Below are 27,931 nucleotides of genomic sequence, written 5' to 3'. Positions count from 1 at the left end.
GCCACGTGCACGAGCGGCCAGGCCAGCGGGACGCCCTGCCTGCTCCCTTCTCTCCGTCGGAGCGCAGCCAGGTAAGAACCCGCTTCGACGGAGAGGCGCAGCGGCGCTGCTCCGAAGTAGAGTTCACTTTTCAGAGGGGCAAAGAAGTTTCCATCTGCCTGTCTTCGCCCCGGTGGAAGAAGAGTAGAGCCGTTCGCTTTAGAAACCAAGGTTGGCCAGCCTCGATTGCCTGCTTGGGAATATTTCCCTCAGGACGGTAATATAAATGCTTTCCGCCCTATTCTCCCCCACCCCACCCCGTTTGGAATTGGCTTGGCTTTTGCTCTCCAGCACTTGGTTTCGGGAACTCAGGCAGTACTTGGGTGCTTCCCGTGATTGCAGAGGATGTGACTGACCATTTCCCGAATTTAATTTTAGCATGGCTTTGGGACTTTTGCAGCATTCTCGCCGTTTTTACAATGCAAGATAATTTAAGTTTGCTTCATTTCTGGGAGTCTGGCTCTAGGAGATTGGCTGCTAGAATAACAGCAGGCTGAAGAAATACTTGTCCCTTCCCTTCCTTTCCCTTCTAGGTTGTGCCTGCAAAATAACTTTACTTCATGGGGGTCTGTATCAGGTTGTACTGCAAGCTAAGTTATTAGCCATGGTTACCAACTACTTGGGATAAGCCATCATCTTAGTATAGTTTGTAAATCAGATCACATTCAACCATGCTGTTTTTGTTTTGTTTTGTTTTTATATAGCTTTGCATGGTATGTACCATATGTAGCACTTAATCCTCAGCCAGGATACAAATTCAGCATGTTGTTGCATGAGCATGCCCTCTTCTCATGTAGTCCTTGACGTGCACTCCTAACATACAGTGGTAGTTGCCTTGTAGGGCAAGTTAAGGGTATTGGGTTCTTCTGAGGATGTTTTGTCGGCAGAAAGAACCATTTAAGGAAATTATCCAGGCTGTAGTCATATCCAGCCTGCTGACAAAGGTGTGAAACCTGGATTGTAAAAATGCAGGGGATGACTAGAGGGCAGTAAAAAGTTGAGGATTTTCTATATCTCTTTGCTTCATCAAGCAGTTGCCTCAATTTTTGCAACATTCTTATTGCCTTGTGATGCTCCCCCATTGTCTCTCTACATAAGGAGTAGGGGAACAATTTTTTGTGTGCAGTGCCAGGCCAATACACGTGCCCAATTACCATAGCTAAAATAATACATTTGTATCACTAATTAAATTAACATTAAGGAAGTAGTAATGATTTACCCAATCTGGATTCTGTGCTTTGGAACAGAGTCAGAAAAGAAAGATTAAGGGGCAAGAAACCAAGTCTTATGCTGAGAGAGTGAAACAACTGTACATATTTAGCCTTCAATAGATTGATAGGAAAATATGGTGTTCTATAAATTCTGCAGTGATGTCTCATTGAAAGAGATCAGGATCTCCTCTGCAGGTTATGAAATGATGGGTTTAAGTTACAGGAAAGCACTTATATATACTTTATAGGTAGGTCTTGAGGTATATATAATCAGAATTATGATAATGAGAAATCAATGGAATAATGTTTTACTTTGGATATACCAGATACTACTAAATATTATTAAGTTTGTCTTTGGAAAATCAGCTCTTCTTGGAAGGAGAAATAAACCACCCATATTTTTCCCAATAATGTTTTTTTTAACGAAACTAAAAGGATAAAATCAACTACAGGTAGTCCTTGATTTACAACCATAATTTGGCCCAAAATTTCTGTTGCTAAGTGAGGCGTTTGTTGTTTTGTCCCCTTTTAAGATCTTTCTTACCACAGTTGTTAAGTGAACCACTGCAGTTGTTAAGTTAGTAACATGGTTGTTAAGTGAATCTGGCTTTCCCATTGACTTTGCTTGTCAGAAGGTTGCAAAAGGGGATCACATGATCCTGGGGCAGTGCAACTGTCATAAGTACAAGTCAGTTGCCAAGTATCTGAATTTTGATCCCATGACCATGGGGATGTTGTAGCGGTCGTAAGTGTGAAAAATGGTCATAAGTCACTTTTTCAGTACCGTTGTAACTTTGAACAGTCACTAAATGAACTGTTGTAAGTTGAGGACTATCTGTAATAGAATTTCAATGCTAGAGCCACATTTGCTGAGAATCCAATGAACATATCTGGGCAGCCTTAAAATTAAGATCCAATATATCTGAATGATATCAAATTGGAAAAGGCCACTGTAATGATATGCACATTAAGGCTGTGCAGTGCTTCAGAAATAACTTGGAAAAGATCTTTTGGAACTTGTGTGCAAATGAGCAGAACATTTGCCTGAACTTTTTGAAGACAGTCGCAATTTTTTCCTAGGATTGCTTGGTTGCCCTTTGTACCTACTATGTGCTTATGTGCTCTCATGCTGTAAAGAAAAATGACATATTGAGCCTGGTTATAATGAATGTATGTTTGATTCTGAGAGCAGTTAGATAAAACTAAAAATTAGCTAGACATTGTAGGAAGAGAACTGAGTTGGTTTTTGTTGCAAAAATCAGAAGCAGTCTGGTGTGCCTTTTTCAACTAACAATCTTTTATTAATAGGCACTAGCTTTTGTAAACTGCAGCTCACATCATCAGGCATGTAGTATGTCTAGAGCAGGGGTATCAAATTCTATTTCATTGAGGGCCACATCAGAGTTGTGTTTGACCTTGGGGGGGGCATAGCCAGGGTGGGTGTGAACAGCTCTACGTCACTCATGTCGGGGGCGCCTGTGGAGGCCCAAGTGCTCGGCCAGCGAAAACGGGCTCCTGCACTCCGTTCCAGCTGCAGTGGCCTCCTGCAAACCTCTGCCAGCGAAAATGGAGCTTGGCAGTGCAGCCCTCGCGAGCTCCATTTTCGGCTGTGATAGCCTCCTGCAACCTTCTGCCAGTGAAAACAGAGCTCAGGAGGGCCACACACAGCCCCCCCCCCCGAGCTCCATTTTTGCTGGCAGAGGCCCTGCGGGCCAGTCCTTCACTATTTCCAGGACAGCCCAGCAGGCCAGATCTAAGCACCCCGCGGGCTGGATCTGGTCCCTGGGCCCCAAGTTAGACATCCCTGGTCTAGAGTCTAGACTGGTATGGAATTTAAATATAGATGAGAGAAGGAGGGTAAAGGTAAGAAAATAGTTTGTTTATACTGGTTACATGCGAGGTCCGTTACAAGTATCTTATCAAGTAATTGTGTTTGTTGAGACTTTCCAAGATTGGCTGAGTATGATGATGTATATGAGCAGTAGTTTCTCACTCAATGGTGTTGTCAAACCTATTTTCCAAAACAGTCAAGAGACAATCTAGGTAATTGTTAGATCTTCAAAGGAGATACCTGGAAGACAAATATTTGGAAAATGAGATTGAACAACGAAATTATTCCTTAGTGCAAAATGATATATGATTTAATTGCTTTCACAAATCTATAATGAGTAATCAATTAAAAATAACCAAAGCAACTAGATAATATGAATTTTTACACAACTAAATTATAAAAACATTACAACCTAATAAAGTACAACCTCAATTAAACAAGAAATCCATGTTTCATGTAAATTACTAAGTAAAAATGCAATGATATAAAGAATCCATAAGCAATAAAGTATTAGTTAAGGATAGCATTTTATAGTATTGCTCTGGCCAGGGTAAGCCTCTTTGACGGAAATAAATATGTTCTTAAATATGTTGAAATCATATTGAAATGTTGTCAGAAAAGTATTTGGGAGCTGACACCACAGCCCCTAGATAGAGGATAAGCAGGCCATATGCTGATGTATACAGCTTCTTTCTTAATCCCTTCACACAGTCATCAAGCTAGAACTGTAAAGATTTGCATGATAGCCAACTCCAGATTCCTGGTTTATTGCTATCAAAAGTGAGAATTTATGCCTGTTCCTGTTTTATGTGATTAATTTGATTAGGATTATGTGATTAATTTGATTGATCCTGTAATACAAAAGAGAGGAGGGAGCAGGTGGCTGTCTGTCAAAGCCCCAATGAGTTTTTTTTTTACTTTTTTTTTTTTTAAACAGAACTTTTTTATTTTTCTTTAAAAAAAACACAAATATGTCATCATTTGTCAATCATTAAGACATTGAAGTACAATTTTTTTTTGTTGTGTGTGCCCCTCCCGCCCGCCATCCCCCACCCCCCCTCCTCTTTCCCCCCCCCGACTTCCAAGAACCCGTACACGGTATGGATTTTTAACTAACACAGTCTAAAATCTATTGAGAAAAAAGAAATAAAGAAATTAATGACATTCTAGATTGACCTTAGCTTCTTCTTACTGAACTGACTTTTAACAGTTTAAATCATTTTTGATCTTAAGCATAGGCTAACTGGAATTTCTTAGTCCCGTATTTATTTTGTATATAGTCAATCCATTTTTTCCGGTCTCGTTTATATATCTCATTTGAATGATCTTTGAGATATGCCGATATTTTAGCCAAAAATATGGAACGCTTCACGAATTTGCGTGTCATCCTTGCGCAGGGGCCATGCTAATCTTCTCTGTATCGTTCCAATTTTAGTATATGTGCTGCCGAAGTGAGCACCCAATGAGTTTGTTTTGATTTTGGTTTATTGTGATGAGAACTCACTCACTTTTATTTTCAGACTGTAGTTCATGGTTTGGTAGGATGTGAAACTGGTCAATTGTGACTGATTGTCCTGACTGAACAATGGTTAAGTAAGCTATGGATTTTGTATGAACACAGTCACTGACATAGAAGTTCTGCAAGGAGGTTTAATTATTTTTAGTTTCCTTAGAATTGCTTTTATGTTATTCGTAGTGTAGTTATTGAGCATGGTTAAATAGAATGATTTTTGTGTTTGTAAATCATTGGTTTAGTATGTGGCCTTTGTCTATTAAGAGTAGTTGCAGTTTATAATATAGAATGAGTTCTTGTAGAAATAGACCAGATTGTATTTCTGCTATTTACATCATCACTGTAGATATCACAAATGCTATGATTATGTGCCATCAAGTCAATGTTGCCTCTTAGTGATCTCATAGATTTTCTTTGTGATGATCTGTCCATAACCTGATCTTTCATATATTCCTGTGGTGCTCATATCACAACTGTAACAACCCATCTACCTTGCTGCTGGTCAGTCTCTTCTCTTTCCTTCCACATTTCCCAAGATTATAGCCTTCTCCAGAGAGCTAGATCTTCACACAATATGTGATAATTAGGATCATTTGAGCCTGGTCATCTGCACTTTGAATGAACCCTGGGTAGACTTGCTCTATGATCTATTTGTCTTCTCCAATGCCCAAGTTCAACAACACCAATACTGCTTCTGCCTGTTTTTTCAAAGTCCAACTTTGCTTCCATGGAGGAAAGCACAGGAAATACCATTGCTTCCACAATTCTGATTTTTTTTTGTAGATAGTGACATATCACAGCACCTGAATACCCTTTCCAAGGCCTTCATGATTTCTATACCAACTCCTACTTGATTGCTTGTTTCTTTATTGTCAATAATTGATCCTAGAAGGCAGAAGTTATCCACCTCTTCAATGTCAATTCTGAAATTAGTGGTTCTACATATTCTACATTTGACTGGTTTTGTTTATATTTAATTGTAGTTCCATGTTTTTCACTATGCTTAACTTTCATTTCTAGACTCAAAATCATTATTTATTTAACGTATTTTAATAGCCTTCCATCTCAGATGAAAGGGACTGTGCAGCATACAACAATTAATTTAAAAAACAAACTTAAAAACTGTCACATCTTTTTTTTTATTTAAAAAAAGACTATTAAAAAGGTACACAAAAGAAGAGAGGATATTAACCCCAGTATTTCCCCATGTCACATGTTCCACAATGAGGACTCACTTTGGGTCTCTTCTCTGAAACAATGCCACCTTGTGATTACTCAGGAGGTCTGCCTTCTTCATGCAGCCCCTGTTCTTTGTAATGATGTAGCCCCCACCCCCTCCCCAATATACAGCTGGCCCTGATCCTACAGGTCTTTCGACAGCCAATAAGCCTGGCTTTTTTCCAGAATTCTTGGCTCAGCAAAAATAACTACAGGGCGGGGCATAACCTTTTCCTAGGGGGTCACAGCAACACTTGTAATAACAACACAAATAATTCATACACCATTCGAAAGCCCATCAAAAACTGAGTTTATTGACACGATTTAATAGTCAGTATGACCACCATTAGCCCTTCGAACAGCATTCAAACGAGGTGGATAAGAACACAACAAATCTTCAAACAGTTCCGTTCGATTTTCCAGATTTTTCAACACAGTTTCCAAATTCATTCTCAAAGTTTCAACCGAATATCGATTTTGACCTTGCTCCTGAATCATCAGAGCTTCCACTTCATCCTTAATTATGGCCCCAATGTTCTCTGCCGGATTGAGATCTGGCGAATTTCCCAGCCAGACGTCATTGCCCCAAAATTCGACATTGTTTTCCTTTAACAATTGCTGAGTCGCATTTGCACGCATGCAAGGAGCTTTGTCATGAAGAAAGACAGCCTCACCAACCACCAAGACATTGTCTGGATCACTGAGAAATGGAATGACATTCTCCAATAAAATTTTCTCACGGAAATAACTGCCATCCCAGGATTCCCCTTTATCCTTCAAAACCCAATGCAGTTTCTTGGCTGTGAAAATGACGAAAATCCCGATGCAAGTCGGATTGCGAACGATTTGTCAATATCGTTCATGTTTGGCGATGTCGTCGACGTCTTTAGCCCAAATTCGATTGTTCTGGAAATTCGGTTTTCGAATGGCATAAACGAAGAATTCGTCAGATGGCGCCAAATGAAGAAAATCTTCCTCAGTCCATTCAGACAACCAATCGCACAACCAAAGCCGATCTTGAACGTGTGTTTGAGTTTTCAATGGTTTGCAAATGACGTGGAATGGCTTCAAACCTTCTCGTTCTCGATATCGGCCGATTGTCCTTTGATCAACTCGTTTTCCACGAATTTGAAGGATTTCTTGGGCCACTTTTCGGTTTCCTTTTCGTTGTTTGCGACTGCCAGTTGCAATGATGGCTTTGCTTTCTTGGGACAGTTGCAGAGGACGCCCTTCTCCAAATTTTGTGAAACATTCTTGGGCTGTTTTGTTCTAATTATCAGTAACCCAATCCGGATGACGTTTCAATTTGTTTGCAATCCATTTTCGATTGATAAACGTCGCTCCAGCATCGCGAGCCTCTCGAAAGGCAATGCATTTTATTCTGTCAATGATCCTTTGTTCTTCCGAATCGAATTTTCCAGCCATTCTTAAAGCAAATTTAACATTTAATAGCTCATTCAATTCAGTTTTTTATGGGCTTTAAAATGAGGTGTCGCGGAAGTTGTAAACTGCTGTCGATCTTGCTGTGACCCCCTAGGAAAAGGTTATGCCCCGCCCTGTACATAGTGTGAATTAATTTACGTTGGAAAAGTGCAGTTATTTTTGAATGCTTATTCATATATTTTTTCTTAAACAAATCCAGGTATTAAAATGAGCTTATTGATCACATTTACATGCATTCATGACAAATGTATCTTTTTTTAAAATGTCCACTGAGAGCATATGCACCAAAGACAAATTCCCTGTGTGTCCAATCACACTTGGCCAATAAAGAATTCTATTCTATTCTATTCTATTCTATTCTATTCTATTCTCAATATATATTTGAAATACAATTGTGACAATTTGGAAGAAAATGTTTTTGTTTATAGCATTTTGTAATGTTTTTTCTTTGTATTCCTTTAAACAATACATTTAAATCCTGTTTTTAAATAATGCAATATTAAATTAGAACAATCAGTTTTCAAATAGTAGGAATATAAGAGTGAAAATGGTGATGGAAGAAGTGAATTCTGATCTAAAAACTGTCAGATACAAACAACTATGCTCACAAAAAAGAAGAAGCTAACTTAGATAGCAGGGGTATGCATTAATCTGGATTAAAAAAGAAAAGCACATGTTGATGCACACTTTGTTTCTGTTGCCACTTCCTTAATCCAAACATCCGTTTTCTCACAATTGTGCTGCATCAGTATGAGTCTGAGAAAATGTTTGGATGTAATATGTGTCCCCGTACCCTTCACAATCATCTTTTCAAATCCAGATCACTGAATAGCCTTCTTGAATAATGTAATCCAGCCTTTCCCAATTTCCATTAATCCCATCAACATAGTCTAATGACGAGCTGACAACATGAAACTCAAAGTAAACATACAGTGTGTTTCAGCTGACAAGTCTAGATACTTGGTATTTAAAACACATAAAGTGTACATGGTATGCAAACTTTAAGTGCATAGCATTTTTAGAAGTGTGTTCAGACCAAATAGAAGCTATAATTGGCAGATCCTTCAGTAATGTGCTCTTTTAGTCAGAGTAAATAAACATTTACAACACTAAGTCATTATAAATCTGTTTATTTATAAGAGCAGTTTAAACATGTACCTTCATGATTACGTATGTACTGGGACATGTTGCCTAGTAAATGTGGTTTCGATTGTGGCTTTTTGATATGGTTCCAAGTTTTATAATCCATCGATTTATATGAATTAGTCAGAATTACTGTTATGCTCAATAACAGAATATGTTTTACATGCATAAATGCCAACAAGCCGTGTAATAGACTTATTTAAGTATAACATTTAAGTATAAAATTGCAGTCTGAAAATCAGACTTGTCACATGCTACATCTTTTCTATCCTGCTCTATGGAGTAGAGAGTTGGTCTCTGACACAAAACCATTTGAAGAAACTAGAAGCATTTGAAATGTGGATTTACAGACAGCTATTACGTATGAACTGGGTTGACAAAATCACAAATGAGGAGGTGATAAGCCTCCTGGAAAAGCAACGGGAAATCATCAAAGCCATTAAAAAGCAAAAGTTAGAATATTTTAGACATCTGTTGCGACACCCAGAAAAATACGGCATCCTTCACTTAATCCTCCAGGGAAAAATTGAAGGCAAATGAGGTCCAGACAGAAGAAGAACCAGACCTAAGGGGCTAGTTTGGACAAAACTCAGCAGCACTTTTTCATGCGGCTGTTGACAAAAATAGGATTGCCAACGTGATCGCCAACGTCCGATGATGGATATGGCACAAGAAGAAGAATTATAAAATTGTTCATCATGTACACAAGAAACAGATTGAACCTACGGCGAATACAGTGGTAGTGGATCACAGCTCTGGGTCTTCTCTTAGAAAATATTAAGGAAATCCAACATAAAGCATGTGCTAGAATACAATCCTGAAACATTGCACCATTAATATTTCATTTGATTGCAGAAATGTGGTCCAGGCAAAAAAAGAAGAAGCGATCTTTATGCATGAAGAAAATAATAAGAAAATAAAATGCAGTACTATAGTAAAAAAATAATAGGAAGTGGTGAGTACCAAGGACCTGTGGGTAGCCAGAAGAACTGAGGCGGAGACAGGAATAAAGGCTAACAAGTTTATTCCCTCAAAGTACAAGCTAACAGTTCGGAACCGGCTTAGATAGGAACGCGCGCTGCTCGTTTGGACAGCTCCTTATTTATACAGGAGCTGTCAAATGATCAGCCAATCAGCTGTCGAGCGCTTCCCGCTTAAACTCTTAGTCAGCGCATGCTCAGAATACAGCACTCCTCCCCCCTAAGTTTGCGCAAGCGTAGTCTTGTAAGTATGCTGGACGCCACCTAATGCGGCCGGATGCCCTAGGCCCTTCTGCACCGCTTGGAGGCTCTGGATGTTCGCCCGAGGACTCTGCATCGGAGGACGGAGATCGCCCGGGCCGTCGAAGAGCGAAGGACGGTGCTGGCCCACCAAGTAAGTCGCCACTTCGGTTTGGGGCTCCGGCTGCTTGTCCTCTGTTGGCCTCCTCGTTTCTGGGCCCTGCATCGCCCGTCGGAGTTGTCGGAGTTGGCAGGTCGGTTGATGGCTGCTGGCTTGTTGGTGGTTGGCGCCTGCTCCGCAACTGGTCGCAGTGGCGTTTCCAGACTCTGCCGTCGAGGAGCCTGACCCTGTAGGAGCAGGGCCCGGTCTGGTCAGTTACTACGCCCGGTAGCCACAAGGGATGCCCTCCATAATTCCGGGCATACACTGCCTCCCCCTGGACGAAGGAATGGGACCCGCCCTGGGAATCCAAGGGTGTTGGGGTGGAATAGGCAGGGTGCAAACGGTCCAGGGTTGTCCGCAACCGCCGTCCCATGAGACGCTTGGCTGGGCTCGTATTGGACTCTGGCGAGGGAGTGGAGTGCTGGGCTAGCAAGAAGGCGTCAATGCGTTCCTGCCAGGGAAGGTGGTCCATTTTGGAGAGAGCTTCTTTGACGGAGCACACAGCGCGCTCCGCCAAGCCATTGCTAGAGGGGTGGAAAGGGGAGGTGAGGGCATGTCGGATGCCCTGGGAAGCAAGGAATGCCTCAAACTTGGTAGCTGTCAGTTGAGGCCCGTTATCGGACACCAACACGTCGGGTAGGCCATGGGTGGTAAAAAGGTGGCGCAGGGTCGCGATTAGCGCGTCTGCTGTGGTGGAGGACATGTGGACGACCTCGACCCATTTCGAGAAGGCGTCCACAGCAATGAATAGCATGCGGCCGTGAATGGGGCCTGCAAAATCAACGTGGATCCGGGACCAGGGAGTGGATGGCGGCTCCCACGTTCGCGGCTCGGCTTTAGGCGGCAGTGCCTGGGCGCACTGGCATTGCGGGCAGCCAACGACATGGTCGGCTATGTCTTGGTCGAGCTTGGGCCACCAGACGTAGCTCCTACCTAGGGCTTTCATCCGGACAATTCCGGGGTGAGCGTGATGCAGCTGCTGCAGGACGGTAGTCCTCAGTGAGGCCGGTACGACTACCCTATGGCCCCACAGTAAGCAGCCGCGCTGGACGGATAGCTCCGCCAGGCGTGATTTGAAGGGAAGGAAAACGGGGTCCACGGGGTCTTTCGGCCACCCTCGCCTAACCCAGTCTAATACCCGGGATATTACCTGATCCCTTGCGGACAACCGGGCGATGTTGGCGGCAGAGAGTGGAAGGTTGAGGTCGTCTATAAGAAACACAGGTGCTACAGCAGTAAGGTCTTCCGGGGCCTCTGGCAGAGGGCAACGGCTGAGGGCGTCGGCGTGGGCGATCTGCTTTCCCGGCCGGTGGTGCAACTGGTAGTCATAGGAGGTGAGGAAAACAAACCAGCGGGTCATGCGTGGGGAGAGGACCTGAGGGGCAGGGCGATCTCCGGCCAGCAACCCGAGTAGGGGCTTGTGATCGGTGACAATTTGGAATGGGCGGCCGTACAAGTAATGGTGGAACCGGCGCACCCCAGCCACAATGGCAAGAGCCTCTTTGTCAATTTGGGCATAGTTACGTTCAGAGGCAGAGAGCGTGCGGGAAAAATACGCAACTGGCACCTCTGCTCCACTGGGTAACTGGTGGCAAAGGACGGCGCCCACCCCGTAGGGGGAAGCGTCACAAGCGAGCACGAGAGGCAAGTGCTCGCTGTATTGTACGAGGACATCGTTGGAGATGAGGAGATGCTTGATAGCTAGGAAAGCGGATGCCTCTCGACGGCCCCAAACCCAGGACGCGCCTGAGTCCAGGAGGCGATGGAGCGGTTCTGCGACTGATGCTTTGTGGGGCAGAAATACAGCATAGAAATTAAGTAGGCCTAAAAAGGCCTGTAATTCAGCTCTGTTAGTGGGGGCAGGGGCCTCCACGATGGCTTTGGTCTTGGCAGCCGTGGGGTGGATGCCACTGCCATCAATGAGGAAACCAAGGAATTCTATCTGGGCTACCGCAACTTGGCACTTGTCTCGTTTGACTTTAAGTCCGACCTGTTGAAATCTCTGGAGGACCAAACGCAAACGGCCCATCAGTTCTTCCATTGATGTGGCTGAGACGAGGACATCGTCAAAATAGGGGACGACGCCTCGGAGTCCATGGAGCAGACGCTCCATCAAGCTCTGGAACAGGCCTGGGGCAATGCTCACCCCAAACTGCAATCTGCGGCAACGGAATGCGCCCCGGTGTGTGATGATTGTCTGTGCCTCAGCTGCTTCATCGTCCACCACCAGCTGTTGATAAGCTTGGGCGAGGTCGAGCTTCGCGAAAACAGTCCCCTCGCCCAAGGTGTGTAGCAGGTGCTGGACCACTGGCACCGGGTATGCGTTGGACGGCAACGCGCGGTTGATAGGGCAGCGGTAGTCAGCACAAATTCTCACGCTGCCGTCTGGTTTGATGGGTAACACAATGGGTGTTTCCCACAGCTCATGGTCCACTGGTTCCAGGATGCCTTGAGCTACTAGCTTGTCCAGCTCGGCATCCACCTTTGGTTTGAGAGTGATGGGAACTCGGCGTGGCTTCAATCGCACCGGCTGCACTGACGGGTCAAGATTGAAAGACACGGGCGTGCCTGTGTATTTGCCTAGCGAGCCATCAAACACAGTAGGGAATTCGTTGACCAGGCAATCGAGGGCAGATGCGCTGAGATTGTGGATGCCGCTGATCTGCAGACCGAGGGACTGGAACCAGTCAAGGCCGAGAAGGCTGGGCAACTGGCCTTCGACTATGATGAGGGGTAAGCGGCCGTTGAACCCCTTGAATTGTACTCTGACCTTGCGGGTGCCGATGACTGGAATCAGGTTTCCCTGATAGTCCCGTAATGTCAGTTTACAGTTTTGTAGTTGCCGTTTTGACAGCTGCGGCAAAAGGCGCTTAATTGTGCTCCATGACACAATAGAGGTTGCGGAGCCGGTGTCTAGCTCCATCTCGCATGGTTTTCCCTCCACAGTTACAGTTAGCTGTATTTTTTTTTGGAGCTGGTGGCACAAGAGATCCTGGGTAGAATTGCGGAGGATGGCATGGCAGTCCATCCTGGCCTTCTTGTGGCCATCCATCCGATTCCTCGTGTGCCGGGAGCGATCGGCTTGAGCTTCGGAGGAGGACATGGGCTGCGCGGCTCAGCACACCCGAGCGATGTGGCCCTTCCTGCCACATCGCTGACAGAGGGCATGCCTAAATCTGCACTCAGCTCTTTCGTGGTTGCCGCCGCACCCACTACATGCAGCTTTAGGGTAGCCCTTTCGCTGAGAGAGGCTCTTTTTGTTCGCCTCGTGAAGGCGGTTAATGTCCTCCTCAGGGTCCTCAAGATCGGACTCCTCGCTTTCAGAGTCTGGTAGGCCGGTAGCTGTACTGAACGTATTGGCAGGTTGCGCTGCAGTGGCAGACCGGCTCTTCGCGATGGTAGCTAGGGATGCCGCGGCCATTTCGGAAGCCCGAACCTCATCGAAAGCAGCTTGGAATGAGAGATCTGCTTTGGTCAGCAGTCGTTTCTGCAGTTTGAGGTCCCTCAGGCCACACACGAGACGGTCGAGGAGGGCCTCATCCAAATCCCGGAACTCGCAGTGGAGAGTGGCCGATCGTAGCGCTGCAACGTAGGCGCTGACGGACTCCCCCTCAGCTTGGCTCCGCTGGTGAAACGCGTGCCGGCGGGCTATCTTGGATGGGGATGGAGCATAATGGCTTGTCAACTTTGCCATCAGCACGGGCCACGGAACGGCCTTGATGGGCTCAGGAGCACCTGGCGGTGTGGAAAACGTCTGTGCCACAGACGGACAAGAAAAACGCGCATTTTCGCTCGTCCGTCAGCTCGGTGAGGTCGTGTGCGACCAAAAAGCATTCAAACCGAGCCGTGTAAGACTCCCATGTCTCAGAGCCATAGTTGAATGGTGCGAAATTTAACGTGGCCATTCTTGTCAGAGCCAGCGACGTCTCATCGCGGTAGAATTAAGCGCGGTTCTAGTGACTCAGCGAGTGACTTCAGCAGTAAATGACTTCAGCTTCTCGCACCTCAGTTTGGCAATCCCACCATCGTCGCCAGTGGTGAGTACCAAGGACCTGTGGGTAGCCAGAAGAACTGAGGCGGAGACAGGAATAAAGGCTAACAAGTTTATTCCCTCAAAGTACAAGCTAACAGTTCGGAACCGGCTTAGATAGGAACGCGCGCTGCTCGTTTGGACAGCTCCTTATTTATACAGGAGCTGTCAAACGATCAGCCAATCAGCTGTCGAGCGCTTCCCGCTTAAACTCTTAGTCAGCGCATGCTCAGAATACAACAGGAAGCATTTGGAATAATAGCAGCTATCAAAAAATCAAATAATTTGAGTAGCCTATCTTGGAATTCAAAGGTTTAACTAATATAAAACACAAGGAAAAAAGACAGCAGCAAAGATTTTTGTGCAGAATGTTTGATAATGACAAAGAACATAAAGACTGAAAGAGGAAGTTACTGTTGTTATCTACAGGTAGTACTTGACTTACAACAGTTGATTTGGTGACTGTTCAAAGTTACAACACTGAAAAAAGTATGACCGTTTTTCACACCTCAAGATCATGTGATCAAAATTCAGATACTTAGCAACTGTCTTATATTTACAACAGCTCTAATGTCCTGGGGTCATGTAATCCCCTTTTACGACTTCCTGAAAAGTCATAAAATGGGGTAAAAAACAATAAATGTCTCACTTAGCAGCGTAAATTTTAGGCTCAATTGTGGTCATAAGTTGAGGACTACCTGTATTATTATCTTAGTTTTTATTTTGATCTGTCTGTTGTGATCAAGATTGTCCTGAAGAAAAATTAAAAGTCTGAGTCTTTAAATCTATCGTGCATGAAAGTATGTATTCTTAGTTGTTAACAGATTCAACTTTGATTACTTATAACTTGGTTCAGGGGTGGGTTCCTGCCAGTTCTAACCTCTTCTATAGAAGAGGTTCCACAAATCTACAGTGCCATTTAGAACTGGTTCCAGCTCCCTCCCCCCGCCTGCCTGCAAGATGAAGAGCGAGAGGAGGAATTCTGGGAGTTGAAGTCCACAAGTCTTAAAGCTGTCAAGTTTGAACACCCCTGGGGTTTTTTTTCCAAAGGGTTAGGGATGCCAGGGTCTTGTAACTTGACAGTTTTAAGGCATGCTTCAAATGTCAGAGTTTCTGAGCCAACATTTTGGTTGCTAAGCAAGAGCGTTGTTAAGTGAGTTTCACCACATTTTACAAGTTGGTCATGCCCACCCAGTCACATGGCTGGCAAGCCATTCCCACCCAGTCACATGGCCGGCAAGCCACTCCCACAAAGCAGGCCACACCTACATAAGAAGAGGTTCTAAAAATTTTTGAAACCCACCACTGTCTTGGTTGCATTGTTCAGTTCAAAGGACAGTTATGTTACAAAAATCAGATAAATGATCAGCTTTGTATGACAAGAATTGTGGGAGCTACTTTTGAATGAAATGGTTGGCATATTTAATATTATAACAATTCTCGGGTGATTTAAAAAGAAAAATATTTATTATGGCTTGTTATTTGGGTATGAGATAAATGTTTTGGTCTAAAATACAGATTTATAGAATAGTATGAATCAGTATAGTGATGCCATAGAAAATATTTTTCTCATAGAACCATTGTTTCACTGTATATTTAGCAACTATATATTTAGCAACTGAACAGGCATAAATAGTGTTACCCATCATTTCAATGGGTAAATAATGTAGTATATACAAAGGGATACAGGGATATAGGTTTTCATAATCATGGTAGCGATATAGTGTAGCAAATATTTTACATATATGCATGTGTATACCTGAAACAAGATAGAAACTGGAAACCACCCTCTTTTTACTAATTGATAGTCATAACTTTCATCTCCAGGCATGTTTTCTCCATTAAGTGAAAACGCCAGTGAACTAACAAGATTTATTTGCTTGCCACAGGCCATGTGCAAATAAAGTGAAATAAAAGATAAATACAGGGCATTTGAAATGAATTGTGCTCAGTAGCTTTGCAAATAAATTCTGTTGTTCAAACAACTGTTTTAAAATTTCTGTTCTTCAATTCTGTTGTTTATATTACAATGTGCCGTTTTGTTTCTTCAAATCTATATCCGCCCATCTCAAACAAGAGGCCCTAGGTGATGAAAAATCATAAAACAATTAGAAACAATTAGAGAGTAGTACAAAATTTAATATATATGGCAGCTGAGAAAAAATATCAAGGTGAATATTTATATATTCATATGTTTATAAAGTTATATATTTACATATTTATAGTGAATACTAATAATATGATTATGTTACACAAAATAAAAAAGTTACATTTATGCTACCTCTCTAATGACACTCATAAAGAAATATAAAATATTTCTTGTTTGGCTCAGAAGAGCTTAGATAGGAAAGCAAGAATGAAATTGTAAATACTTTAAAGTATCTTAACCTCTTTTTCTTTTTCTCTTTCTCTTCACAGTCAGAAATGTCTGTCTTCTTCAGGTAAGATAGCTACATATTTAATAAAGCACTGTTAATCAGACACATCTGACAATATAGTATTGGTGCAAGTAACAGGAAGATGTAAAAACACTATGCTGATATAATCCACTAAACCAGATGGTGACTGGACAATTTCCTGTAATACATTAAAGAAAGTGGAGGAAAAGGTAAAGAAAATTCCAACTGATTTTTAAAAATCTGAATTTAAAATTTGCTGAAATGTACTTTACATTTCACATTTTATTTTTCTTTTAGTGTGTTAATGTATATGCATTGCTATGGCAGAGATTTTGTGATATTTTACAATAATACTTAGTACTCATCATATTATAGTAGTGTATGGCACTTTTTAGCAAACATAACTATACATAAGTGTATTATAGATGTAGATTTGTATAGTATAATCAATCTTTTAAATTATTAAACAATATTATTGCCTTTATTTTAATTAAAGTATGGACATACTTTATATGGTTGAAACACAGTAATAATACAATGTAAATTTTAAAATTGTATATGAGGTTGAGCGTACACACATTTCCATAGGATATGTTTGGATGACAAATGAAGTCATAGGTAAAATTGTTCCATTAGGATCATATCCCTTCTTTCTGAAAAATGTAGATTTTTTTCATTTTTAGTTTGGGATTTTTTAAAAAAAATATTCTTCCTTTTTTGGAGGTTCTATTAATCTTTTCCCTCTAAAAATAAACATTTTTAAGTATGTGGATTATTTTAGTGTACTTAGGCATGTTTTTATAATTTGTAAATAAAATTAAAACATTTTTTAAACAATTTACACTTCATAGCTTGGATACTCTACTGTATAATAAACAAAGAAATAAAAACTATTTTTGTCTTTGGAGAAGATGTTTTGGACTTTTCCCAGGGTTTTTTCCCCCTCCAAAATCACAGTTCAATCCAGTTCTGGTAGCACTTTTTCAAACTAGTACATTTTATTAAAAGGGATAAGTTTTCATGTCCTGCAGCTCATAGAGCATTAATGCACTCATAGCTTAATAAATGAAATATGTATCTTAATAATTTTGGTTACTTTAGTCCAGAGGTGGGTTCCTGCCAGTTCTAACCTCTTCTATAGAAGAGGTTCCACAAATCTGCAGTGCCGTTTAGAACCGGTTCCAGCTCCCTCCCCCCGCCCATCCACACATCATCAAGATGAAGAGCGAGGGGAGGAATTCTGGGAGGTGAAGTTCACAAGTCTTAAAGCTGTCAAGTTTGAACACCCCTGGGTTTTTTTTTCAAAAGGGTTAGGGGTGCCAGGGTCTTTTAACTTGGCAGCTTTAAGACTTGCGTGCTTCAATGCCAGCGTTCCTGAGCCAACATTTTGGTTGCTAAGCAAGAGCGTTGTTAAGTGAGTTTCACATTTTACAAGTTGGCCATGCCCACCCAGCCACCTGACTGCCAAGCCACTCCCACCCAGTCACATGGCTGGCAAGCCACTCCCACAAAGCAGGCCACACTTACAGAAGAGGTTCTAAAAAAATTTGAAACCAACCACTGCTCTTTAGTCCCTTGAAACAGAATTTGATTGTAACACCTAGTAGTGTTGCATTTTTCAACAGTAGACTGCATGTTAAAGTATCTTTAATATATTAAAGTCTTCCATTCATGGAATAAAAACTTTATGAATCAGACCTTTAAATTTATGCAAACCATAGTGAAATAACAAGTGATTTTGCCAATAAATAGCATGATTTAACAAGCACAAATGATGATCAATTGCAGAATTGTACTCCATTATATGTGTAAGATTTTAAATTGAAAGAAACATGGTCCTTACAAGTAAGTTATTCATAGGCAATAAAATGTGGTTATGAGAGATTTATTTGCATGGATATGGAATACATCAACACTGTAATTAATTTACTCTGATCAGTATTTTCAAATTTAGGGGGCAAAAATTGAAAAAAAGTTTTAGTACCAATTACTTGCTTAAGGTTCAGATGAAGTGATTAAAATACTTTAAAGTTATTTATCACCTCTTGTCCAGAAAAAAATAAAGGTGCAGTTGCCTTTTACATTATGCAGCACATTTCATACTTCTCTGAGAATATAAAAGAATAGATGGATTTTTTAAAAGCAATTTTTAAGCTTAAAAGTATGCATGTCTTCTAAGAAACAAGGACTATGTTTACTGGTGGTAACCTCTGAGTAAGAAGTACACAATTGGAATTTAGTTTGGAATAGACAGGATTTAAAACATGCCAAATAGGGGCCACTTTATAAGTAAAAGGTTTTTTTAGAGTCTGTTTAAACTCTACAAGCAATAACAGAAAGTAAGAATGGATCAACCACTGAAAAGAATCTGTCCATGGTGTCCATAAAATGTAACAGTTGGATGATGATGTGGGGAACGGAAATGTATTTCACATATAGAATGCCACAAAAATACGTTACTTCTTTCGTTACACTACACATCTGATGGATCTGTGGTTAAAAGTTTAGTCAGTACATTAAATAGGAAGTTAGAGGCCAGGACAAAATTGAAACTTCCAAATTTCAGTTAATAGAGCAAATACCGGTAGTCCATGAGTTATGACCACAGTTGAGTCCAAAATTTCTGTTGCTTAGCAAAGCATTTGCTCAGTGACTTTTGGCCCACTTTATGACTTTTCTTGCCATAGTTGTTAGTTGTTAAGTGAATCACTGCAATTGTTAAGTTAGTAACACAGTTGTTAAATGAATCTAGATTTCCCATTGACTTTGCTTGTCAGAAGATTGCAAAAGCTGATCACATGACCCAGGGGTGGGTTTCTCACCCCGTTCCAACTGGTTCGGTTGGAACGGGGCCGGCGGCATCCTCGTGCACGCACGCGGTGCACGCATGCGTACTAGCGTCTGTGCGAGGCTCCAGCTGCTTTTGGAGGATCGCGCAGGCGCTGTATGCATCCTGCGCATGCGTGGAAGCGCAGAACTTGTCAAAACCGGGTAAGGAGCGCGGGCGGGCGGGTGGGCCCTTCGCCGTTCCCGGAAGTTACTTACTTCTGGGTTCGCTGACCAACCAGTTCGCAGGGACCGCTGCGAACCGGTTGAAACCCACCCCTGACATGACCCCAGGACACTGCAAACATCATAAATATGAACCAGTTGCCAAGCGTCTGAATCATATGACCATGGAGAAGCATGAAAAACGGTCATAAGTCACTTTTTTCAGTGACACCGTAACTTTGAAGAGTCATTAAATGAACTGTTGTAAATCAAGGACTACCTGTAGTATCTACATCATATGGGTTGCTTTTCATTTCCAGAAGTTACTTCTGTGGAGAGAACTCTGTAACATTTTAAGCTTTGTTATGCTGCCTGAAGATTGAGGTCTTTGTTGATTGCATATTTAGAACAGTGTCAAAACAGAGCAAAATTTACAAAAAGGTGCTTGCACTTACGAAATATGAGTGATCTGATAGCAGTTGGTAACATGACTCACTGGTTGCTATAATGATCCTTTCTACCACTTATTCATACAAGAAAACTTTCTAAAAGCATGGAAAAATGGAGAAGGAAAATGCCTTCATACATTTTTACCATAAGTCCTTAGGAATTAAGGAATGATTCTTGAAGAAAAGAATGCCAAAAAAGGAGAAATTTCATTTAAATTCCCTTTAAATGCAGATATTTACCAAAGAAACATTCTCTAGTTTTCTTATGACCCAGGTGGTCAAGGCATGCCTTACAGAGCTCTTTATTTCCCTCAAGAAGTGTGAATGGCCCTCCAATGACCAGTAAGGTTTCACCCCACCCACCTTCAGTCCCCCAAACAAGAGCCATTATATTACCAGGAAAGTCCATAAGGCAAAGTCCAGGCATAAGACAAATGGCAATCTACAGGACAAAGATAAGGCACTAGGAACAAGGCAGTTTTGAAGGTAAAGCAAAGCAAAGGGCAAAAACAGTCCACAAGACTGCAGCAAGAAAAACATCAGTCCTCAAAGCAAAGGTGAAAAGCTGCCCTGGAAGCAAGGAAAAACGGCACAGGTCAAAGCCGGGGGAGTGTAACACAAAACAAACAATTGTCCTTGGCAGAGACTAACTCCCCATGGCTTATCCTTAAATCATTCACTCCAGCTGTTCAGGTGTGAGGAGAGGTGGGGCAATCTTCTCCCATGTAGCCTCACAGCCCTTCCCTTGGCTTGCCTGTGCTCTGGTCTCCTTGCCGTTGGATTGAGTGGAGGAGGCAGCTTTTCCTCATCAGAGGTCTGTCAGAGCCGATCTCGATCTCGTGCTGGAGTTCAGTCAGCAGCTGATACTCCCCTGTGTCTGTGAAGGCAGGCAGCTCCCTGTCTGGTTGACCAACTCCCCCAATTCCTGACGGGCTTGGGACAGCATCATCTTCAGCCCCTGGCCTCTCTAAAGTATAAGTATAATCTTTATTGTCATTGTCCTTAAATACAACGAAATTGGCTTTAACCTCACTGGTGCAAAATTATAACAGAAACGAAAAATGAAAGAAAAAGAAAAAAAACTAGCGTGTGCATGGGGTGATTGTGGTTGTATTTAAAATTCTCACAGCCCAAGGATAGAAACTATCTTTAAACCTGTTTGTTCGGCTGGCTATACTTTGATGTCTTCTGCCTGATGGTAGAAGTGCAAAGAGACACTGACCGGGGTGTGAATTATCTCTGAGTATCTTCCTTATTCTGCTAAAGCAGCGAGATCTGGCGATGTCATCCAGTGGTGTCAGTGGGCAACCAATAGTTTCTTCTGCTGAATTGAATCACATGAATATTGTGAATTTAGCTTCCCACATTGATTTTGCTTGTTGGAAACCAGCTGGGAAAGTCGTAAATGATCCCAGGACACTGAAACTGTCATAAATACATGCCAGTTGCCAATCACCCAAATTTGGATTACATGACCCTGAGGACATTACAACAATCGTAAGTGTGGTCATAATGTCACTTTTTTCCAGCATTGCTGTAACTTTAAAAAGTCCCTAAATAAATGGCTGTAAATTAAGGATTACTTGTAATATATTATTCCCTAATACATTTTTCAGGCCACCTAGATATATTCTTTCTCCCTTTATTTTACTGTCAGGTATCCATCCTCTATACTCCTTGTAATGCAGTTAAATCTTGTGTGTAGCATGCAGAATGCAACACTAAACAGTGAGGAAGGTCGGGAAAATTGGAAATCCATCACCTAGATCTAGCTGGCATGACTAGTGGCAAGTCATGAGTGGAATTGTAGTTGAGGAACATCTGAAGGCCATGGATGTTACCTATCAGCTATGTCTCATCATCTTTGAATTCTGTCCTGATGTCTCTACCTACTTTCTAAGGTTAAAATGCTGTATCTTGCAGTTAAATCCAGACTTTTTGTGCTTTAACAAAAAAGCACAAATTTTGCTTTGTTTTTATAACAAACATATGATGGTATTATTCAACATTTATTCCAGAATCAGTCAAACATTAACTTGGTTTACTTTTTATTCATTCATCAGTATATCTGAGTCAAAGTGCTCAGCGTGTTGCAGATTTTGAATAAAAACCGAACAATACTTTCTTTCTGAACATTGCTGAACAAGCCATTGTACTGCCAATTCCCATGTATGTGTATCCTCTGCTGACAGTGTGTTTTACAACGGTCTGTTCCAACAAATTAGAGAGAGTCTGATCTGTTGTTTGCATGTCCTTCTTGATAACATTTGCGCAGGCACTTACTATATTAGAGGCGGAATATCGGATTGAATTCTGACTATGTGCGCATGGTCGGTTTTCCCCCCTTTTTTTTATAAAGTTGTTTCTAAACGTAATATAATTGGGACTAGTTTGCCACAGATCTTTTCAATGGCAATAACTAACATTTTTCAGGTTGAAATCTACACTTGTCCTTTGAGTGATATGCCTGACATGAGAAACGGGGGGAAATTAATTTAACCATGTTTAATATGGTTATTTTCCCACAACAAAAGCACTTAGACTTATATACCACTTTACAGTGCTTTTACAGCCCGCTCTACGCAGTTTACAGAGTCAGCCTATTGCCCCCAACAATTTGGGTCCTCATTTTACACACCTCCAAAGGATGGAAGGCTGAGTCAACCTTGAGCCTGGTGAGATTTGAACTGCCAAAACTGCAGGCAGTCAGCAGAAGTAGCCTGCGATACTACACTCTAACCACTGCCCCACTGTGCCTTTAAGAAGCTTTCTTTTATGAAAACTAAAAATCACAATTGTACAGGGTCTGTGGTTACATACGAAAGTTTTCTTGGGGCCACAAGTAAATAATATATCTTTTATATAAATGTTGTAGCCTATATCTATAGCGATGGGTTTTCAGAAAATGAAGAGAATGCATTAGCACAATTTTAGATTAATTAATACTTAGCCATTATTCTACAGGCATCTTTGTATTAGGCCACTTTATTCTTCTTAAGCCTTTTTCGTAGGAAACAAGGCACCTTGTTAAAATAAAATAGGGAAGATACTAGAAAAATATTATAGTATCTATAGAGCCCCTATCTGAGAGAGATTTAAGAAATATGAAATACAAATACATACATACGTACTGTACATACATACATACATACATACTAGAATATAGGTAGTCCTTGATTTACAACCATTTGTTCAGTGACCATCCAAAATTACAATTGTACAGAAAAAAATGGCTTTTGACAGTTTTATTCACTTTATGACCATTGTGGCATCCCCATTGTCAAAAGATCAAAATGCTTGGCAACTGATTCATATTTATGACAGTTGCTGGGTGGGTCATATGATCTCCTTTTGCAACCTACTGAGAAGCAAATTCAACAGGGAAACAAATTTTCCCACAAACAGCAGTTGCAGTCTTCTCTGATGTTGAGTGGATACAATAAGAATTAACCCCGCGCTGTGTGTTTCTTTCTACTAGTCAGGAAATGGCCATTTTTATCAAAGTTTCATTCACAGTAGCTCTGTGGGCAGTCTCCAAATGTGACATATAAATAAAAATAAATAGTTTCCTATGCATTTTCAAAATCCTTCACATCATACCTAGATGTGTCTCAAAGTGATACATTTAGCTCACATCCAGGTACTGTGTTTATGTCATATCATGGTTTGCATTTTTTTCAAAGAAATAAAGATAAATGTTTATTTTTACTGGCAGATCACAAATAAAGGAAAAGATAATTTAACCACCTTTCCTCAATCTAATGCCTTTGAGACATTTTAGATTGCAATTTACTCTCTCTAGTAACATGTTGCTAGAGAATTATTATTCCTAGTAGTTAGGAATAATGAGAGTTGTGTCTCATTACAAACACTGTTTATTCCGCAGGATCCAATCCGGGTCAGTTACTGAGAGATTGTCCTGGGATTATCCTGGGATACATCTATTCACCTTCATTCATGATTATTCTCTTCCTTTTTTCCTCTCTCGAACCATGGTGGCACACTAGTTAGAATGTAGTATTGCAGGCAAACTCTGCCCATAGCCAGGAGTTTGATCCTGACTGCCTCAAAGTTGACTCCACCTTCCAAGATAAAACTAGGACAGAGATTTGGCGGTAATATGTTGATATTTGTAAATAGTGGTGGGTTTCAAAAATTGTTTGAACCTACTCTGTGGGTGTGGCCTCCTTTGTGGGAGTGGCTTGCCACCCATGTGACCGGATGGGAGTGGCTTGCCGCCCATGTGACCGGATATGAAAATACCGACAACACTTGTCAGAACCACCTTAAATTACCTCACACACAGCACTGGCATGCATAAGAATATGATGTAAACTTGTTTTTTAAAAGGCATCTTTGGTTTGCGTTAAAACAACTTCAACACACGCAATGTTCTGATTGCACCACAAACGCAGTAGTCATCCTTACCTTTCATAGAGGCACTGAGTTTTATAAATATGAGCATGATAGTGTAGAATAATCATATCCAAGGACCAGTGGTGGGTTTCAAAAATTTTTGGAACCTCTTCTGTAGGTGTGACCTGCTTTCTGGGTCCACTGGTGGAACCTCTTCTAATCGGTTCGGTAGATTTGACGAACCGGTTTTACCGAATAGGTGCGAACTGGTAGGAACCCACCTCTGTTTGTAAACCAGAGAGTTCTGTAAAGCACTATGGAACAGTATATGTCTAAATGCTATTACTATTCCTTGTCTTACAATAAGAGTCATTGAGAGGTTTGAGGAGATTCTACCATTGGTGGACAGGACAGAATGAAAAGCTGGGAATTGTGTCTATTTTGAACAATTAAGACATCTTAGCAGCAATCAACAAGATCCTAGTATTCATCATAAAGTGAATAGCACACTCCACTTGATTTATTTTGTATCCTGCCTTTACAAATAACTCAAGCTAGCACACCTTCCTCCGCCCCTTTCCCCAACAACAACCTTGTGAGGTAGGTTGGACTGAGAGAAAGTGACTGGCCCAAGATCACCCAGCTGGCTTCCATAGCTAAGGCAGGATGTGAACTCACAGTCTCCTACTTTCCAATCTGGTGCCTTAAACCACTAGACCAAACTGCATCTCTTGGCTGTCCATCTAACATTATTTTCTGTAATATTTGGAGGAGGGAGGTTTCCCTCCAAAATTGATTTTATAAAACTGTGTATTCTGTAATACAAACAAACTAAATTCCACCACCACCACCACCACCACTCTCGTAGGATCAATGAGGCATTGTCTGATAGGGAAGAAGAGAGGCCACTTCTGCTGAATGGGATGGAGAAGAGGCATTTCTGATCAGCAATTCTTAGGGAAAGTATGGCAAGAAAGCAAGTGAAAGAAGTTGGCCAAATAGATAATCTATGACCCATTCCTGAGGTAAGACAATTTTGAATCAAGAAAACAAACCTTTACAAGGTGTTCATACATTTTACAGGATCTTGCTGGCAATCGTAGGAGAGAAATACAAGGGAATGCATTTATGTTATCACTGAAATAGTTACTTTGCTAAATCTTTATTGTTTATAAACATATAGAATGGTCTTTAATTTGCCTTTGACTCTTTCTTTTCACAGAATGAAGAAATGCAAATGCTTCCATATTTGTCCAATACGATGGCGTATTTTAATACTGTTTTTAGTGGTTGTGCTGCTCTGGCTGTTCAAAGATGATTGGATTTTATTCTTTCACCAAGATATGTACTTTGTAGAACTGTTTTTAAGCACCTCGTCATTTGTGAAAAACAGGTACAGCCATGTAAATCAATATGACCAATATACAATTAATTGTTCCTACATCTATGATCAAGATCCCACGGAGATTGGAAAGTCTTTAGCGATAAAGAGAAAAGAGATTATTGATTTAGAAGATGAAGATGTTATAGCAATGACCAGTAACTGCCAGCAATACCGAAGAATTAGAGAATATCACCTAAAGGCCGTTTCTCCAGAAGAGGAAGAATTCCCTTTAGCTTATTCTCTGGTTGTTCACAAAAATGCCATAATGGTTGAGCGGCTCATTCATACAATTTATAGTAGTCAGAATGTCTACTGTATCCATTATGATCAAAAGTCATCTAACACTTTCAAACAGGCTTTGGAGAATCTGACCAAATGTTTCTCTAATATATTCATTGCATCCAAATTGGAAGTGGTTGAGTATGCCCATATTTCAAGGGTGCAGGCAGACTTGAATTGTTTTTCTGATTTATTGAAATCTGAAGTTCCATGGAAGTATGTAATTAATTTGTGTGGCCAAGATTTTCCCCTGAGATCAAACTTTGAGCTGGTAGATGAACTTAAGAGACTTAATGGAGATAACATGTTGGAGTCTGTCAGACCAAGCAGTAGTAAAAAACAAAGATTTACCTATCACCATGAACTTCAAAAAAAGTTTTATCACTCCATGAAGATGCCTGCGAAAACTAATATTCCAAAGAGTCCACCTCCACACAATATAAAAATTTTTGTAGGCAGTGCGTACTTTATTTTATGTCGAGCTTTTGTACAATATATTCTTGGCAATTCCCAAGTTCAAGATTTTTTTGAATGGTCAAAGGATACTTATTCACCGGATGAACATTTCTGGGCAACTCTTCTTCGTATGCCTGGAGTACCTGGACAGGTTTCAAGAGAAGCTGACGATATCACAGATCTTCAGATCAAAACCCGTTTGGTAAAATGGTACTACTATGAGAATGTGCTCTACCCTCCCTGCACTGGTGCATATCTTCGCAGCGTGTGCATCTATGGAGCTGCAGAATTCAGATGGCTCCTCAACCACGGGCATTGGTTCGCCAACAAATTTGACTCAAAAGTGGATCCTATTGTAATAAAATGTTTGGCAGAAAAGATTGCCAAGCAGCAAAAGCAATGGGTTCGTTTAGCTTCCGAAAAACGTGTGATGCACAACGGGTCCCTCCTAACAGTATAGAATAGTTATGAGTAGATTATGTGGTATTTTTAAAGTGCGGAATTGCTCACTTGCAGTTATGATGGTAATAGAAAAGTACTTTTATGGCTCATTCTCATATTTATGACCTTTGCAGGTCTGTAAGGGGAAAAAAAGCCAAAGTAAGATCACGAGCCCAAGTACAGTTTCACTAGGGACTCCTTCACTTAAGAACCAAGTTTCCAGTCCCAATTGTGGTTAGCAAACAAGCACTATCTGTACAACTTCAGTAATAAAAGATTAAAGAGAATGAGCTTATTTATATTTGTTTAAGCCAATGGGTCTCAAGCCTTTTAACTTCTTCCATTTACTTCATATGTTTTCCCTTTAACCAGTATAGATTATTCTTGTATGTAGCTTGGATGCTAGGCCAAAACTAAAAGAAGAAGTAAAGGAAGAACAATGGTGCTCTGATTTTTTTAAAGCCAAGTGCAGGGAAACATTAAGGCAAAGCAACAATCACTTGAGCCAGTCACTCCCTCTCAGTCCAACCCATCTCACACAATTATTGTGGGGAAAATAGAAGGAAAGAACATTAGCTATGTTCGCCACCTTGGCAGGATAAAAATCTAATAGATACGTAATAATAAACAGATTAGAACAAAAGGCAGATTGCCAAGTGCAGGTCAGGCCCTAGAAGGGCAGGTGCTTCTGTGCAAACCCGATGCTCAGGTTCTCCTGAAGCCCAGGCCAAAATGGGCATGAAGGGCAGCATCCTGTGTCCAAACGTTGTGGCTACAGCATCTTCACTTACCCAATAGGTCCTTGGCAGATGCCAGGTGCAGACTGAATTAAGACCAAGGTTATGAATTCAGTCTTGTAGATAATTAGTAGGTCAAGAATTGTGTTGGGAGAAGATGAAAAACACTACCTGAAATTGGAATAGCTGAAGACAAATTTAGGTTGTCTTCCTAATGAACTGGGAATAAGACAAAGGTTGTGTCATGAGGTCATGTCTTCTAAAAATGGACAGTAGGTTAGCTTTATGCCAAAGTGAGCTGGAAGAAACGATGAGATCCCAAAAATGCTATTAAATATTCAATGCTTTGAAAAAGTGTTCTGATCGCTGGTGTTCAATGCTCCCTCAGATTTTGGTGCATGTGGAGTTTTTATCTGCACAAACTCTGGCCCCTTATTAATTTTTCACTCTTATCTCCATCCCCAGAACTGTCTACACTTTTCAAACTACTGGTTTACACCATGTGAAATGCTTGATCAGATTCTTTTGCTTACTGTCTTATTTACAAAAACTGAGTTTGAGAGTGGAGAAGATGGATTGACTATACTCAAAATAAACATGGGACTAAGAAATTCCAGATAGCTTATGA

The 27,931-nt window shown here is 41.2% G+C and overlaps 1 protein-coding gene and 1 non-coding gene across 2 annotated transcripts; one reads left to right on the top strand and one right to left on the bottom strand.

Moving 5' to 3' along the window:
- On the top strand, window positions 1–27,931 carry GCNT4 (glucosaminyl (N-acetyl) transferase 4). Its single transcript, XM_032214018.1, has 3 exons — window positions 1–71; window positions 16,230–16,252; window positions 25,229–27,931. Exons 2-3 carry the CDS (start codon window positions 16,236–16,238, stop codon window positions 26,583–26,585), a joined length of 1,374 nt encoding a protein of 457 aa, XP_032069909.1. The 5' UTR covers window positions 1–71; window positions 16,230–16,235; the 3' UTR covers window positions 26,586–27,931.
- LOC116506860 lies at window positions 4,434–4,540 on the bottom strand. Its single transcript, XR_004255076.1, has one exon. It is a non-coding gene; the product is annotated as a U6 spliceosomal RNA (small nuclear RNA).

The sequence above is a fragment of the Thamnophis elegans genome, chromosome 3, assembly GCF_009769535.1.
Source record: "Thamnophis elegans isolate rThaEle1 chromosome 3, rThaEle1.pri, whole genome shotgun sequence".
Taxonomy (NCBI): Eukaryota; Metazoa; Chordata; class Lepidosauria; order Squamata; family Colubridae; genus Thamnophis; species Thamnophis elegans.
The sequence above is the reverse complement of the archived record's forward strand: the minus strand, read 5'-3'. Positions and strand labels throughout refer to the sequence as shown.